General features: G+C 47.7%; 1 protein-coding gene across 5 annotated transcripts in view; it reads right to left on the reverse strand.

Annotated features, from left to right (window-relative positions):
- Positions 1-18,186, reverse strand: part of SUCO (SUN domain containing ossification factor) — a 580,289-nt gene that overhangs the window by 369,337 nt on the left and 192,766 nt on the right. For all 5 annotated transcript variants that reach the window (XR_014960616.1, XM_085601647.1, XM_085601645.1 and 2 more), the window contains exons 5-6: positions 4,100-4,240; positions 3,660-3,804 (exon numbers count right to left, since the gene is read on the reverse strand). Coding sequence is in view for 4 of the 5 variants with exons in the window: in XM_085601647.1 (XP_085457773.1) it covers positions 3,660-3,804; positions 4,100-4,240 (286 nt within the window). In the remaining variant the exon portion in view is untranslated. The remainder of the gene's footprint in view (positions 1-3,659; positions 3,805-4,099; positions 4,241-18,186) is intronic.

The raw sequence follows: 18,186 nt of genomic DNA on the forward strand, positions 1-18,186 counted from the left end.
CTTACACCCTCGCACCCTTCAGTTCCGCCCTCACTTAACCAAGGAGAGGTGGTCACTTCGGGCTGCTCTAGCATATCCGCTACTGGCGTTGAAAACTAGACACTGTCTTGGCAGCCACAGAAAAATCCTGAGTATCACTGGAGAACAAAATTGGTACAGGGGTGACAGATCTCACTCTCCAACGGGATGACCACCGCAAATTAACTGACAGAGTCAATACTGTGGAACAGTAGCTTGCTACAGACCTAGCTGCGACAAATACATGATCCGATTTACTTGTCTGAAGAAAAGGATGAAGGATGCCAAGGGTCGCTCTCGCAGAAACAACCTCCGAATAGTGGCCCTCCATGAACGCGGAGGGTCAGGATGCTGTGACCTTTCTACACGAATGGTTCTGCAATTTTGTTCCCTCCATCATCCTCTCGCCCATCTCTACTGAACGGGTACACCAAGTGCCGACAAGGAGACCCATCCCTGGCACCCCGCCGAGACCATTGGTGGCCCATCTGCTGCACTACAACAACCACAATGTCCTCCTGAGAGAGGTTTGCAAGCTTGACAATCTGACAGGGGACAATCCACAAGTAATTTTCCCAAACTATAGGTTAACAGTGAAATGTGTACAGAGCACTTTCCTTGCTGTCAAACACAGACTTCGAGAATCTAACATTAAATACTCTTCTATTCCTGGCATGGCTCAGGGTCGTGGCGGATGGTCCATCGCTCTTTTTCACGGATCATAAGGAGACCTGGGACCGGGCTGAGTGGTGCTGGGCCGCGGATGCCGCACCGTCATAGTTCTTGTCAGAAAAGACACAGACCTCTAAGTGGGCGCAGTTGACGTCATCAGACACACTGGCTGCAGCAGGTGTCGCAGTCATCACATTAACCTAATCTGGAGCAAGTTATACAGAAGATGTGACAAGCACCTCCGCATTTTAAGACCCTGCTACGTCTTTGGACCCCGACTGTGATGGCTCTAAAATTTCTAGGACTAAGTATCCTTTGACATCCTGTTTTCCCCCACTGGGCTCTATCACGCCACTTAATGTGACTCCACAAAAGGCAGATGATAGCCTCTAAATTCATGCAAGGGATTGGTCCCATTTATGTTGATTTTTTCTTTTCGTATGCGCTTGCACATATGCACATCTTGCGTATGCAGGGACATCAATGGGTTATACCGCTAAGTGATGGAACTCATTCAGTTTCACTCTATGCAGACAAAATGCTCCTCTACCTTAGGGACATCCACAACGTCCAGTCAGACATAGCACTGAAACGTAATACATTTGCACGTGTATCAGGACCCAAAGTTAACTGGACTAAATCTTGCCTCTTCCCATTGCCCGCTACCGCAACCGATTCTGCCCTCAAAATGGTGTCCTCTTACCCTGGCAGCCTGTCATGTTCCTTTACTTGGGTACAAGAATAAATCATACACCTGCAGACCTCCTAAATGGCATTCTTACATGTGCAGCGACCTCACTGTGTGTGCAGATAGCTTTTAGGCAGACTCTACCGCTTTCAGTGGCAGGCCGCATAGCTCTCACGAAAACGGTAATTTTACTACTCTTACTGTATTTCTTTGTGAATAGCCTCCTTTACATTGCTAAGCCCTTCTTAGGAATAACAGACTGGAGATTTTATTTGGCATGCTACGCGAGGCAGGGTCACGCTCACTAAGCTCTACCTTCCGCCTAATCGGCGAGGTTTAGGCATCCTACATTTTGAGCACTACTATCTGGCTTCTCAGCTGCAGTGGGTGGCCAGATGGTCATCAGGATCACCCTCCCCCATAAGAGTTACCATTCCTGCTACACCTTTTTCATCCCTTTTCTAACATAGTATTGTCCTGCTTCCGAACTGTTAAAGGTCACATGTCGCTGCTTCTGGAGAAGTTGTTTCGTTTGTTGGTGATCCCATATGCTCCAGAAATCTTGTTGCTTGGTAAACTCTGAGGCTGGTCGGTCACTTCCATGGCGGAGGTGGGCCCTTGGCATTCAGCGGGACTCTATATTCTAGCAGACCTTTACCAGGATGGCGTTCTCCTCTCACTGGAGGAACTTCTTGCTGATGCTGGACTTTATCAGAGTCAATTTCTGCAATACCACTAACTTATCCGGACAATTGCTGTGCACTGGTGTGGAATTCAGCAGGAACACACGATGCACGATGCACCTAATGATAGAATATTTACATATGATGGAGACAAGCCATCATCTAATAAAATGGTTTGCTATCTTTATGCATACACATGCTGCAGTGCCTATCACATCAAAACGCCACCATTGGGTCCATGAGTAGGGCCGCCCCTGTTCGGACAAAGAGTGGTAGAACATCCTGGCAAACCCTGCCTTGGTGTCTCGAAACGCTCGTTTCAAGTTAATTTAATACTACACATTCCACAGAGCCTATCTCACTCCAGACAAAATCAACTGCTACTTTCACCGCAAAGATGCTTTTTGCCCCCACTTCCTCTTGCCAGACACTGATTTTCTGCACATGTTGTGGACGTGCACGGCACTCTCCCAGTACTGGCTGGGTATTCAAACACATTTAGCGCGCTCTATAGGAAGCCCCTCGCTACACATATGGGAGTTGTGCCTGCTGGGTATGACCCGTCATACCAAAAAGAATAGAGTAACGGGCCGGTTCTTAGACCTGGCTCTTTTACTAGCTAAGAATGTGATCGCTCGTAGATGGAAATCATCCACCCCTTCTACACTCTACCTGGGCGCAGTCCAAGGATACATGGGCTCAGACTGAGAGCACCAACTTACATTAGGAGGATATTAGGGGTTTGTGTAAAAAAACCTCTCTCTACCAACTGGGACACTGCTGAGTGAGCTACAGTCTTCCTTGAAGAGATAGTCTCTCCACTAAATATCCCAACGATTCTTGTTTTTTTTCCAGCTGGTGCACTAATTTCTGAGTGTGGGGGGCACAAAGCCTACAATGCAACTGCACACTGGAACAACAGCAATACATTTGCCATTATTACATTTCAAAGTTTGGCCTGTGATAATCTACTAATATTAGACATTTGGTTTTGAAAGCTGTTGATTTTTGGATATCATTGAAATGCTCTTTGAATCGATTCTAGATAGAGCCACCTTTAATTGCATAGTAAATGAGTATTGTAGCTCGAGGACAAAACTACCTTTAAACTCATTTTGTTATCCATATAAATCACTACATACATCTTAATGCACAAACTGTTCAGCAGGCACAGTGAAAAACCTTTCCTAAAACTGTTAAGCAGAAAAGAAACATGTATTAACAGAACTGAAAGTGAGCAAAGCGTTCCTGAAGAGAAGGCAGAGCTACCCCACAGTTGTAGGATCCCATATTACCTTTATGTTCTAATGACGATTGAATGGTTTAACTCATTAGCTCACATTGATTCTGGGTTTGTAGTATAGTAGTGTATATGAATATGTGAAGAGTGTAAACATTTTTTGTTGTTGCTTTTTTGACAGTTGAGAGGAGCCGAATAATGAAAAATGAAGTCTCGAGTGGGTTGTGATCCCCCGCCCCATAGTCTAGCCCTGCTTGGTCACCCCCACATCATAGGTGCCTTTGAACACTCAGGGCACCTTTAAAGCTGTTTCAATTAACATGCCCTGAAAGCAGGGCGCTCTTGCACTTATACATACCTCTTTTTTTACGCGCTCTGATGCATTGGATGCCAACTTCTGCTTGTTGGACCCAGTTTCGGCCACAGGAATGTTGATGTCGAGGTCAGATTTTGTGATCTTAACTTTGCCATGTGAGGAGATGTTCTCTATCGGCTGATCCAAACTACGAAAAAAGCCAAGACATTTAGTTCAAGGATATCGTTTCGAAGAAAAGGTTACCACAGAGCAAGAGTAGTTTAGAGAACCTTTGCATGGATTTCACATACAATCATGTTCCTTGGTATATGTATACACGTTTGCATGCAGGCACCAACACCCATGCAGTCAGAGAGAGATTGAGAAGCTAGCAGAGCATGAGAGGCCAAGACTGCAGGAGCCAATGTTACTTTTTAAATGTATTGCTGTAAAATAGGCAGAATGAGATTAATTTGTTGTCTGGAAGCCTACTTCCAACTCACCTCTCTGTCTGACTGACAAATGAAGATGGCCCACTCTGAGGGTCAGTCTCAAGTGCCTCCCCAGTGTCACAGTCATGATCCGACTGCTCAGCTTCATTGGAGTTGAGTAAAGGGAGATCTGCACTGGAACTTTCTATTGCACTGAAGGGAATAAAACGAACATGCATATTAGAAGAGGGAAAAAAACGATGGTAAAAAACAAGTGAGCCAAATATTTCCAGAGGTCGTCATTTGAATGGTCGTCAGCCATGGCATTGGGTTATTCTAAACACCAAAAATAGGTAACCATGTTAAAGACTTCAGAAGGAGCCTCAGGTTTATATTTAACTAACTTTGGGTGTCCAAAATGAACATTAATTCATGCACTCAAACGCTGATCCCATTATTGAGCATCATGAAACGTAAAGAAGGTGGTATTCTAGAGTATCCTTCAAGAAACTATTCACCTGTAACACTAGATTACACATTGATATACTTCCAGTATAGAGCAACATCTATCTCTCTTAAATAACAGGTGGGAACTGGAGAAATCAGCTAATACGGCACATTAATGTTGCAGTCTTCTGTTTCCCCCTTACGTGCGAGCAACCACCACAAAAAAAAAGTCATTTGTGAACTTCCCTCAGGAGAGGAAAAAAACGAAGTAAAAGGGTGAGTGGAATGCATGGGCATTAAAATACATGCAGGATCGACCACCATTTGACAGCCCATCCAGGGATGAAAGTTGAGGTGTTGTTAGTTCTAACTTGTACACTGTTCGGTCACAAGATTCACATGTTTTATCCAGATGCAGAGACAGGAAGTGGGAATACTTGCTCAACACCACACCACAAGACCGGACATTGCTTAACAGACAATGGAAGATGTCAATCACCTAAAACTGGCATTATAACGTTTTTACCTGGAACGTTAGGGTAAGGCTAGTGCTGTTAAGGATACAAGGAGGCCCGACGGGATGTAGGCAGTGGATGAGTTGTATGGCCCGCGATACTAATAAAGATCTTGTTTGTTTAAGGATACAAGGAGATGATGGACGGAGCGCTGAAACATTTCAGACACTCACCCCCAGTCACAGATCTGGGTTGAATCCATCATTGTTCTTTAGCTCACTTCACCCCCCCAGTTCAGACAGCTATATGCAAATCAGTCTTGACCCTGTGCCTAACGGGAAAAGTCCAGCCTGAACTGCCAAACCATGTCTTCCCTGGACCAGAAACATGCATTCTGGGACCGGTTTCGGGCTAACAGCCCTCATCAACCAGGCTAGCTTGAATCCAGTGGCAAAGTGAGAAAGGGACCCACGTCTGGGCATACCCTGCCAAACCCCGAAACTGGTCCTAGGATGCTTGTTTCCGGTCCAGGGAGGACCTGGCCTGGCAGTTCGGGCTGGACTGTTCCTATTAGGCACAGGGTCAAGACTGATTTGCATATGGCTGGGTTCAAACTGGAATGGCGAGCAAAAAAACGATGGATTTAGCCCCAGCTCTCTGTACTGGGGTGAATGCATGACCTTGTTCTGCATTCTGTACATCAATTGTTCTTTTTGCATTAAGGATACAAGGACCTTGACAGCACATACACATGGTACGTATTCAAGAAACATTTCACACAAGTAGACTTAACTAAGTTGCACAAGCGGTGGCGATGCATTGTAGCCGGAAACATGTATTCCAACTACGCTAGGGAGGGTCCTGATATGGACTGCACCAGGGGTTCCCTTAACAGTCCAACACACTACGATTGACTCTGTGGGTCGCTATGAGTCACCACAGGGATCACTGGATGGGCCATAGATAGCACTGGTAACTATATGACAGCAACACCAACCAAGCAGCCTTCTTTGATAGAATGACACCCACAATTTTCACAAACATGCTTGCACCAAGTCTCTAGTGTGGAGACTTCAATAGCACACCAGACAGATATGGACAGGTCCACTAATACCGTGACCCCCACCCCACCTACACCCCCCACCCCCTTTCCCGGTCCCAGTTTCCCAATTCTAGGCACCTTAAACGCTGGGCTACCCACATAGAACTCGGACATATGGCACCATGGGGAACAACCTTTACAACGCAACTTTTACAACGCACTACCATTACAACGAAACGGTTACAACGCAAATGCATTGACAACGCATGCCATTACAACGCAAGTCTTTACATCGACTTGCACTAGATGGCGTGCTAACATTACAAATAGTGTAGTTTACTATCCAAACACCTTCCCTACTGTTACGTGGACTGGAGTTAGAATAGTAAATTACACTTTTTTAATGTTAGCACGCCATCTAGTGCAAGTCGATGTAAAGACTTGCGTTGTAAAGACTTGCGTTGTCACTGCATTTGCGTTGTAAAAATTTCGTTGTAACAGCATGCGTTGTAAAAGCATGCGTTGTAACATCATACATCCGGCACCATGCTCATCCGGCTGATAAGGAATATTCACATTACTCAGGGCTTCATAGTCAGTCATTCAGTCAATTAACTTTATCCGATCTTAGGTAATAGGATCATAAAAGTACAGTACATCAAAAATGCATAGTCAGTGATAAATTACATTTCCAATAATTTAACTACAAATAAATGCAAACAAAAACCTACACTAGGGAGGCGTGGCCTGACTGCGAGGCAAGATGGACGCGTAGTGCCTCGGCTCCGCCGACAACCTCCTCCCAATACACCATCCTGCAAGCTATCCTGACATCTGGCACCGGAAATAGACTCTCCGAGGCTGGCGATCCCTGCCGCTGCTTGGCGGAGTCTCGGCGCTGCCTCCGTCCCTGAGATACAAAGCCCGCCGCTTTGGGCCCTGAGGCACTCCCGCATCCGGGGACTGAGGTGGGCCCGGACATCGGCGCTGCGTGGCTGTGCGTGCGGCCGCGACTCACCGGAAGCGGCCGGAGCAACTCTTGGATCTCCTCTCGGGGGTGCGGGGCGCGCCTCGCATCGCTCCTTGGCGCCGCTCCCCCCCCCCCCCGCGATACCCACGGGGACAGTTCGCAGGACCCGAGCCTTGCTGAGGGGACGTCGCCCGCTACATCGAGGGGGTGCATTCTCCACTCACCACGCGTCTCGACAGCTGAGGACTGCTGGGGACCGCCGGAGTAAAGTGACGATCCCTGCACAGAGGTACAGCGTTGGTGTGCGCCTGTGGGGGGATTGCGGACTGGGGCGCTCCCTCCTGTGCTCCCTGCTACCTATTGCGGGGTGCCTGTGTGCCCCGCACGAGATCTTTCGGAGGCGCGCCTTCGGACTCGGCGCCGAGAGTGGCCCACTTCTGGAACTTTGGCAACACGGCTCCCTGGGGCTCTGGCGACCTGACGCGCTGCGACTCCCTGCTGGCCCTGCAATACACGCAACGAGCACACAGAGACTGTGGGGTGGGCGAGCCCTCTGCCACCTGGCACTACCCTTCACGAACTCCTGCAAGTGTAGACGGCCACAACGTGGGCCTCTCCTGGTCGGGAGTGTGCGGCAGAGACACTTTACGGACGCCCTTTTTAGCCGCCATTCCCACGTGGGCAGAGTGGAGTGACCCCTGTGAAGAGACCTTGGCGCTCGCTCGCCTCCAGCGGCACCCTGGTTACTGACTGCCTATCCACCTCCGCGGGGCTAGCTGGGGGCATCGAGATGTCTGGGGTTAAGGGGGCCAGGGCATCTCAGCAACACTAATTAGACCGCTACGCCTGCACAAAGACAGACCTACCCGACAAGAGGGCACAGGGAGACATGCCCAAGAGTGGCGCAGACCAGACGCCTTCTGAGCCCACCATGAAGGACCTCATGACAGCCATAACGGGCATTCGCACGTCCATAGACACTCTCTCCACAGAGATGACGCTCATCAGGGCCGACCTCGCCAATTATCGAGAGAAAGTGCAGCAGCTTGAAACCACCACCACAAGCCTCATGGGCGATACCTCTCGGCTTCAAACCGACGTTGCGGAGCTGCAGGCCTTCCGTAAATTCGCAGAGGACAAGCTCGATGATTATGAGGAAGGATGAGGCGTAACAACGTCCGCATCCTGGGGGTGCCGGAAAAAATGGAAGGCCCAGCCGTTGACCTATTCATCGAGAACTTAATCACGACTAAACTGCAACCTAAGGGACTCTCCAAGCTCTTTGTCGTGGAGAGGGCGCACAGGGTACCGGGGGGCCGCCCGAGGCCAGGGGCGCCACCCCGCCCCATACTGGCCCGTCTGCTAAACTACCGCGACAGGGATACCATCCTCCAGACTGCCAGAGTGGCCCCCCCGCTCCGCCTGGATAATGCTACTATTACCTTTTTCCCTGACTTTACCCGCGGGGTGCAGATGCGTCGCCGCACGTTCCAAGATGTCAAAAAACACCTCCGGGCCGTCGACCTCGAATATGCCATGCTCTTTCCGGCGAGACTGCGGGTCGAGGCGGAGGGAGAAACACACTTTTTCGACCATCCTGAGGCCGCCTCGGACTGGCTGGACAGCCGGGGGGACCGGGGGGGGGGGGGAGCAGCCCCTCGGGCAGCTGAATGGCGGGCAGCAGGGGCGTTGAAACAATGCTGTGATCTTGGTGTCGCTATTTCCCGGTGTGTGTGGCGTTGACCGGGGAGACTCCCCTGTGGCGCCTACTGCGGGAACATGTGCTTACTTGGGACGTTACAAGACATTGCTCAGTCTGGCCCTCCTGAACACTGGTTCCGATGTGATTACAATTGGGAGTGAGGATCGGGGAACGGTTGCAGCCTCCCCCCCCCCACGTTCTTTCTTTAGCTGGTTCTTTTCCTTTTTCTCACTTTGTTTAATGGGCGACAGGCACTCTGCATTTTTTATTCACATGGGCAGTTTGAGGCCCAGAGTGCAGGGAAGCGGGGAGGGGGGAAGTTGGGAGGGAATGTATTTTTTCTTGGTTAGTATTTATGTTTATGTGTTCGACGGCATGGTCTCTAACTGTACACCGCAAACATATGCACCACCGACACACAAATGGGTACGCAACGGAACAAGGAGGTCAAAATCTTAAGTTGGAACGTTAACGGGCTGGGAGACCAGATCAAGCGCAGTGTAGTAATCCAACACATCAAACGACTCTCCCCTGACATAGTTTTACTCCAAGAAACGCATCTGCTGGGTAACAAATGTGGGGCACTGAACAGGTGGGGATATTCGATGGCAGCACATGCGGGCTTCACGTCTGGCTCGAGAGGTGTGTGCCTCATGGTTAGAAAATCCTTCCCATTGTCGATTGTCTCCACATTCACTGATGACCTTGGGCGATACGTGGGTGTAAAAGGCACGTGGGAGGGCCATACCATATCCTTTCTCTCTGTTTATGCACCCCCCGGGTTGCAATCGACGACTTTTACCGACCTTAGTGCTTTACTCCTCACACTGCCAGTGGGTCACCTTGTCCTGGGCGGGGACTTTAACTCTGTCGTCTCCGGCGAGTTGGACAGGCACCTGCCGCGCCTCTTGCCCGCAGCGGCACACTCGCTCTCTAGCTTTCTGGACGCACTGGGTCTAATAGATGTATGGCGAGCTTACCACCCGGATAAAATACAACACACCTTTTATTCTCATGCTCATCGCAGCCTCTCCCGCTTAGACTATATTCTTGCCCCCGCATCCCAGATTGCCAATGTTCACGAGATCAGACATATGCCCAGGGGTATCTCTGATCACTCCCCCCTCTGGACTCATAGTCCTGGACCACGTGCAAGTCGGACGCATAGCCCCCCTCAATCCATGGCACTTCAAAAACCCCAAGATACGACGGGATCTGATCAAATCCATCGATGACTATTTCACAGAAAACGAGCATACGGTTGACTCCCCCCAAACACTCTGGGAAGCGTTCAAAACTGTGGTCCGAGGGCAGGCCCTTTCCCTAATTGCGGGTGCAAAGAAAGACAGACTGAAAGACATCTCCGATGTCGAGCATAGGGTACACCGCCTGGAGCAGACTGTCAACTCAAACCCCACACCCGATGCACTACACGAACTAAGACTCTGCCAAGACGAATATAGAGCCCTAGTCACAGAGCGCGCCAAAATAATGGGACAAGAAAAGCTGGGCCGTATCTACGACTGGGGTGACAAGGAGGGGAAACTGCTAGCTTGGCTAGACAAGAGAGAGCGTGCTAGTCGTCTGGTGCCTGAACTCCAAGGGACCAACGGAAACCCTGTGACAGACCCCCAAGCCATAGCTTCCCAATTTGCAGCCCATTACCAAAAGGTGTATACTTCGGTGGCCCCTTACACACTTGAGGATTCTATCGACCTACTCAGAGACATCTCCCTCCCTACCCTGCCGGACACGAGTCGCCAATGTCTAGATAGCTCCCTCTCTACGGACGAAATCGCGCTGGCAATTCGGACGCTTCGACCTGGCAAAGCTCTTGGCCCCAATGGTATCCCTATTGAGCTTTACAAGCTCCGCCCTGACAAACTGGGACATTATCTCCAATCCATGTATAACTCCAGTCTTGAGACGGGCATACTGCCGTTAGACCAACGCCTGGCCACCATCGTCACCATATACAAAGAAGGGAAACCCAAAACTGATTGCTCCTCCTATAGGCCCATCTCCCTACTGAACGCCGAGCCTAAAATCCTAGCTAAAGTACTCTCTAATAGACTGATCAAGGTCATAGGGGACCTGGTCCATCCAGATCAATCCGGATTCATGCCTCGGCGCAATACTGCACTTAACCTCCGCAGGGTGCACGGGGTACTGGGCAGGGAACCAACCATACGTGAGGACGCCATTATCGCGTCCTTAGACGCTACTATGGCTTTTGACACCATCGAATGGAACTACCTGTTTGCAGTGCTAGCAAAACTTGGATTTGGCCCGGTCTTTATCAGCTGGGTGAAACTCCTCTACGCCCACCCCATGGCACAGGTGGTCGTCAATAACAGAAAATCCGCCCCCTTTGTGCTGGGTCGTGGCACCAGACAGGGCTGCCCCCTCTCCCCTCTCCTATGCGCTCTGGCCCTCGAACCCCTAGCAGCGTGGATACGCAACGACGTGGTCATTCGCGGACTGCAATGGGCGCCGGGATGGGAGGACCGTATTTCTCTCTACGCAGACGATCTCCTCCTGCATCTCGCCTCCCCTAAGAGGTCCCTTATTGTACTGCTTGACATTCTAAACATCTTCGGGCGATATTCTGGGTTCCGGATCAATTGGCAGAAGTCTCTCATATACGTTCTAAGTGGGGACTCCCCTCAGTTGACTCGAAACTGCCGGATACCAGTGGCCACAGACGGTTTCACGTACCTGGGCATATTTAACTCCCTGGATCCGACACTCCGATATTCCCGCAATTTGGGCCCACCCTTGCAACGTCTTAAAAACGACATTATACACTGGAAAACACTCCCTATCTCCTTATTGGGTAAGGCAGCATTATTCAAAATGATGTCCCTACCACGCTTTCTATATGCACTTCAGAACGCCGCGGATCCTGTGCCCAATTCATACTTTGGGGAGATAGAGGGCCTACAGAGGGACCTACTCTGGGGTGGACGGCCTCGTATAGCCTTAACAAAGCTCACGCTTGGGTGGTACGACAGTGGAATTGGGCTGCCTGACATTAAAAAATACAATTGGGCGGCTCATCTCGCTGCCATTAACCATGGCACTTATGGCCCCCCTGATGCCCCTGGCTTCCGTATGGACCGCTGGCTACTCCCCGGCGGGACATACAACCGAGCACTATACTCCGTACCTGGTAAGATCCCGCTGACGGGGCCCACCAACCACACGGTTAAGATATGGCACGCTGCGACAAAATCACTGGGCTGGGCAAACAAACTAACGCTAGCTACCCCGCTCTGGGACTCACAAAAGTTAGGATACCTGGGCGCCTCAAAAGGTTTTGATAAGTGGGACCTCATCGGTATTTCCACTATCGGAGATCTTTGGACGGCGGAGGGAGTGAAGTCGTTTAGCACGCTCCAGACGCAACACTCAATGGCTGACTCAGAGTTGTTCAGATACCTTCAGGTCCGCCACGCTCTTCAGGCCGCATTGCCAAGGGGCGCCTCCCTACCAGCCAACTCCCCGCTGGAGGACAGACTCCTTGATGGCTACCTCCCGGAGCGTGCCATATCCCTGACGTATAGGAAGATAATAAATAACATGCATGACCCCCTGACCCTACTGCGGGAAAAATGGACAGAGGACGGAATTGAACTAGATGACGAAGGGTGGCAGACGGCGATTTCCTCCCCCAAAACAGTAGCAATCTCGGCCCGGCTCCGCCTGGTGCAACTAAAAATCCTACACAGAACATATTTAACGGGGCCCCAATTGGTACACATGGGGAGGCACACGGATGGGTCTTGTAGACGTGGGTGCTCCCAACCAGGCATTTTCATACACATCCTCTGGCACTGCAGGTTCATTCAGGAGTACTGGCACAAGATCCATGCCATCATGAGTGAAACCCTTGAACTTGACATCCGTCCGGAAGCCCCTAGATGCCTCCTAAATATCTGGGAGCCCATGGACCTCAATGCCTATGCCATACACTGGGTGACACTTGCCTGCATGATTGCTAAGAGGAACATTGCCCAGCACTGGGGGGCATCACAGGCACCTGCAGTGAAAGACTGGAAAAAGGACCTTGATTGGTGCATGCAACGAGAAAAATCTGTCTACGTTGCAAGGGGCTGCCCCCGCAAATGGTCCAAAATTTGGACTCCCTGGAACTTATACCGAGGCGAAATTTTACGACGCAGATGTCTCCCCGTCCCCGTAACTCCAACTGTACAAATATGTTATGCATTGCTGAATCCTTGTGCTTGCAACTACCTATGCGGTGTTCTTACAAAACTATGCCTTGTAGTCGATGTTTCTTTAATAAAAAGAGTTATAAAAAAAAAAAAAAAAAAACCTACACTAAAAACAGAAACTAAAAACCCTCTATTAGTAAGTACTATATCCATCCAAATAATAATATAAAGTACAAAATGCCAAGGCAGGATTAAAAATAGTATTTCAAGAGAATCAATCCTCTAGTTTTTAAGAGCATACACAAGTAGGATGCAAGGGAAAGCATACATAAGAGTCCGGGAACATTTGGAGGAAAGAAAGAGCTGGTCGACATTGCACAAAATTATAATTCCGCAGTAGAGGAAGAATAAACTATTTATGTTCAGACATAAAAAATTTGCAAAAAAAAGATACGTTGAAGATTAGATTGGGGGAGGTACCATTGCATGGACAAACTGACAATTCATTAGGTGAGTAAACTCTAGCAGGAAAACCCAACATGCACAGGATAAGAATGAATCTAAATCGCACCAATACAGATCGATCTCGGAAGTATGTAACAAAAACCAGATATGAGTTTACTTCATCAGGAATAGAAGGAAGCCCCAAATATATTGATACCATAGTTTTGCTACAGTTTTGTGCATATATTTCGTTTCCCCTATGCATACAGGAACGGGTTTTAATTTCAGCTTTGGAGATTGAATGGCAGTTGAGAGGATCATTATAAAGGGATTTAAGACCCAGTACTAACAATGTTTCTTTTACATATTGAATCCATGGTACCTTATGAGCCTTATCAAGAGTTAAACAACACCTAAGGTTGTTTTGGGTTAATCCCACCGCCAATATGAATGCCAAAGTAAAACCGGGGCAAGGGATATTAAATCGGAGATATATAGAACGTCCAGCTCTTGATGCAGATTACAATTTGAACAGCTTTTAGGAAGAGATAATAATTTCTTATAAAATCCATCTTCTATTCATTATAATACATCAGCCTTCGTCATTCCCCAGATCCCTTCCTCATATGTGGCTGATGTAATAGCATTCCCAGAGAAAATCTTTTTAATTTATTTCAGTGACTTTGTACCTAATTTTTTCACAATGGAAAATATGGCCATGATACTCTTTTCAAACTCATTACATCTATTCATTATATTTGACCATGTGCCCGAGCTATTAAATAAAACACCCAAATATAAAAAAAGTCTTTGCAATTTTAACTCTACGGATAGAGATATAAAAAGAAGGTAGTCTTCTTGGTCGTTACCCCATGATTAAAATATTGGTTTTTGCTTCGTTAACCTGGAGATCCAATGAAGCCATAAAGGACTCATAATTATCAATAAGCTTTTGTAATGCTAGACTAGTCCTAGCTATCAAAACGGCATAATCTGCGTATAGCAACATGGGGATACGTTTATTTGCCATGGAGACATCAGTTGCGGAGTGAACCACTGCTGATTCCACGCCATTGGTATAAAGAGAAAACAACAAAGGGAGCCAGAACACAACCCTGTCTGACTCTAAGAACAGGGAATGATCTAGTGCATTCCCCCTGGCTACCGTATCTAACGCACGCAGAAGACTGGGAGTATAATTGACGTATAAAAGATCTAACTTTGTCCACACCGATTTCTTTCATGATACTCCATAGCTTGCTATGTGAGACACGATCGAACGCTGCAGAGGTCCATAAATGTCATATAAATAATTCCTTCTTTAGCTTGGGTGTACATGGCTACAATTAAGTTCAGGTTTAAACACTGATCCCTTTTTTAAAACCATATTGTGCCGGTATTAAAGGAAAATGCTAATAATCCAGTAAGCATCTGTTCTTGGCATGTAGAGCTCTAGATTCACATGCTATGCATACTCCTGCCATCTAGTGTTTGCAATTTGTTTTTCTTTGAATAAGTGTTTCCAGTCACCAGGTAGGCGACTCCTCCTTTCGGTGATAGTGTGCATGGCCATCGACTCCATTGTTAAATTGTTTTCCACAGAGGGTGAGAACGGAGTTAGTAAACGTAGAATAGAGATGACCATGCGTATGTATAGAAGATAAGAAAGAACTGCAACAGGTATAGGTATCCGGGGAGGCGGGTGGGCGCATGTGAATCTACAGCTCTACATGCCAAGAACAGATGCTTACTGGGTAACAAACATTTTCCGTTCGAGGCATGTGAGCTGTAGATCACATGTTTTGAACAGACTATACAGCAGTATTCTCCCAAAGCGGTGGCTAACCTGTAGCTGCTGCAGTGGTTTGGAAAAGTGTTTTAAGTACTGCCTGGCCTACATTAGCTTGCTGCCTCGCTAACACATCTACACAATAGTGTTTGGTGAATGTGTGCGGTGTAGACCATGTTGCTGCCTTACATATGTCAGCTAAGGGAATATTCTCTAAGAAAGCCATAGTAGCTCCTATTTTGTGGGTGGAATGCCCTCTAGGCGGCATTATCAATGTTATTTTGGCTTTCACATAACATGTTTAGATACATTTCACAATCTATCTTGCAATACCCGATTTAGAAATGGGACTGCCTTTGTGTGGTGGCGAAAAAGCAACAAAAGGATGTTTTGCCTAAGGAAAATCTTTTGTCCTTTCTATATAATATAGTAAAGCTCTTTTAACATCTAGAGTGTGTAGAGCTTGTTCTGCTACAGAATTAGGTTGAGGAAAGAACACAGGTAACTCAAAAGATTGATTGATGTGAAAAGCAGAAAACACTTTAGGTAGAAATTTGGGGTTGGTTCGAAGAACCACTTTGTCTTTGTGAAGTTGAAAGAAAGGCTCTTGGACAGTTAGTGCCTGGAGTTCCCCAACTCTTCTTAGGGAAGGGATTGCAATAAGGAAATCAACCTTCCATGGGAGGAATTGCAGTTGATACCTGTGCATTGGTTCAAAAGGTGGACCCATTAGCCTTGTAAGGACAATGATCAAGTTCCCTACTGGTGCAGGTGGAACTCTTGGTGGTATTACTCTCTTTAGTCCTTCCATAAAGGCTTTAGTCACTGGTACTCTGAATAGAGATAAGTGTTGTGTATTTTGTAAGTATACAGCAACTGCTGCTAAATGCAATCAAATGTATGTATAAACCAGATTGCTGCAAGTGTAAAAGATAACATATGATGTTTTGTACTGAAGCATCAAGGGGATTGATATTATTGTTACTGAATATAACAAAACGTTTCCACTTTGCTGCATAACACGCTCTAGTAGTAGGTCTCCTAGCCTCCTTTAGGATATTCATACAGTCTGGTGGTAATTGTAAATAACCAAACTCTATGACTTCAGGAGCCAAATAGCCAGGTTGAGTTCCTTGGAATTTGGATGCCTGATTTCTCCCTGGCTCTGAGTAAGGAGACTGGAGTTGAGATGCAGCTTTTGGTGTGGAACTACTGAGAGATCTAACAGGGTGGTGAGCCAAGGTTGACGTGCCCATGTGGGAGCTATGAGAATGAGTTTGACGGATGACTGCCTGAGTTTCTGAACTACCAGCAGAATGAGTGGGAAAGGCGGAAAAGTGAAGGCAACTATCCCTGACCTGTTCATCCATAGGGCATTGCCTTTGGAGAGCGGGTGTGGGAACCTGGAGGCGAAGCGTGGGCATTTTGCGTTTTGATCTGTGGCGAACAGGTCTATCTGAGGAATCCCCCATTCGTGGAAGCAGGGAAGAAGAATTTGTGGATGAAGTTCCCACTTGTGGATTTGCTATCCCGGTCTGCTGACAAGGTCTGCAATTTTATTGTTTACTCCTGGAAGGTGTTCTGCTAGGAGACACATTTTGTGATGTATGGCCTATTTCCAATTGGCTTGTGCTAGGCATGATAGTTGGAGTATGTAACACCCCCCCCCATGTTTTTGTATGTAATACATCGCTGTCATATTGTCTGTGCGGACTAGGACAGTGTTGCCTATTAGGTGAGTTTGAAAGGCTTTGAGCACTAGAAACACTGCTAGTAGCTTTAAGTGATTGATATGAAGGCTCCTGCACTTTCGAGTCCATAATCCTTGGATTGTGTGACTTTGTAGGTGAGCTCCCCAACCAGTGAGCGATGAGTCTGCTGTTAGGACTGTCTGTGGAGCAGGGTTCAGCAAGGGACGCCCTTTGGATACATTTTGTGGGTTCCACCACTGCAGAGAGCGATGGGAGCGGCCGTCTACCAACTCTAGATCGGTTAATCGACCCTGCGACTGGTTGCACTGACTTGCTAAGCATTCTTGAAGGGAACGCATGAGAAGTCTTGCATGGTGAACAATTGTAATGCAAGATGCCATCATGCCTAGCAGTTGCATGAAGACTCTGGCTGGCAATGATTCGTTGGGCTGAAATTGAGTGAGAAGGGACTGAATACTGTTAATCATGGCTGTACTGGGAGAGGCTATCGTGACTCCTTGATACATTTGCGTGTTGGAAGGCTGTAGATGAGACTTCGACGCACTCACTGTGAACCCTAGTTGGTGAAGTAAGTGAATAGTGGTTTGAGTGTGTTGGAGACACATTTGATACGTTTTGGCTTTGACGAGCCAGTCGTCCAGGTATGGGAAGAGATGAATTTGTGGTCTTCTCGGATGTGCTGCAACTACTGCCTGACATTTGGTAAATACCCTGGGAGCAGTGGTGACTCCAAACAGAAGCACTTTTAATTGGTAATGGTGATCCGCTATCAAGAATCTGAGGTATTTGCAATGAGCGGGATGAATTGGAATGTGAAAATATGCGTTAAGTTTAGAGTAGACATAAAATCGCCCTGCTGTAGAAGCGGAAGCACTTGTTGAAGTGTTACCATGTGAAAATGCTCGGACAGTATGTAGAGGTTTAGCTCAATGAGATCTAGAATAGGTCTCAGGGAACTGTCCTTTTTGGGGATGAGAAAGTGCAAGGAGTACACGCCTGTCCCTTGATATTGTAACGGCACAGATGTAAATGTTCTGGTGACATTTTGTGAGGACGCGGTGGTATGTTTGGAGCATTGTTGGTAAGCTCCAGGCAATAACCATGTCTGTGGTGATAGATTGCCAAATGGGGAGGAATCGTAGAAGACGTCCCCCGGCAGGTGTCAGATGATCGGGGGAAAGCGTAAGCAAGTCACTGCTTATTGGGGGAATTATGCAGTGCGGAACCCTTGCCTCGACCCTTGTTGTGGTTACCTCTAGATCCTCCTCTAAAGAAACCTCTTGTAGAGGAGGATTGATTGTTGCCTTTGTAAGAGGTGGCAGTATTGTTTGAGGACATGGTTTTGGACTCTCCACGGTAGAAGGAGCGACAATAAGAGCCCTGATTAGAGGGAGACTGCACAACTCCCATAGACATGGCT

Source organism: Triturus cristatus, chromosome 4_2 (genome assembly GCF_964204655.1).
Source record: "Triturus cristatus chromosome 4_2, aTriCri1.1, whole genome shotgun sequence".
NCBI classification, from domain to species: Eukaryota; Metazoa; Chordata; class Amphibia; order Caudata; family Salamandridae; genus Triturus; species Triturus cristatus.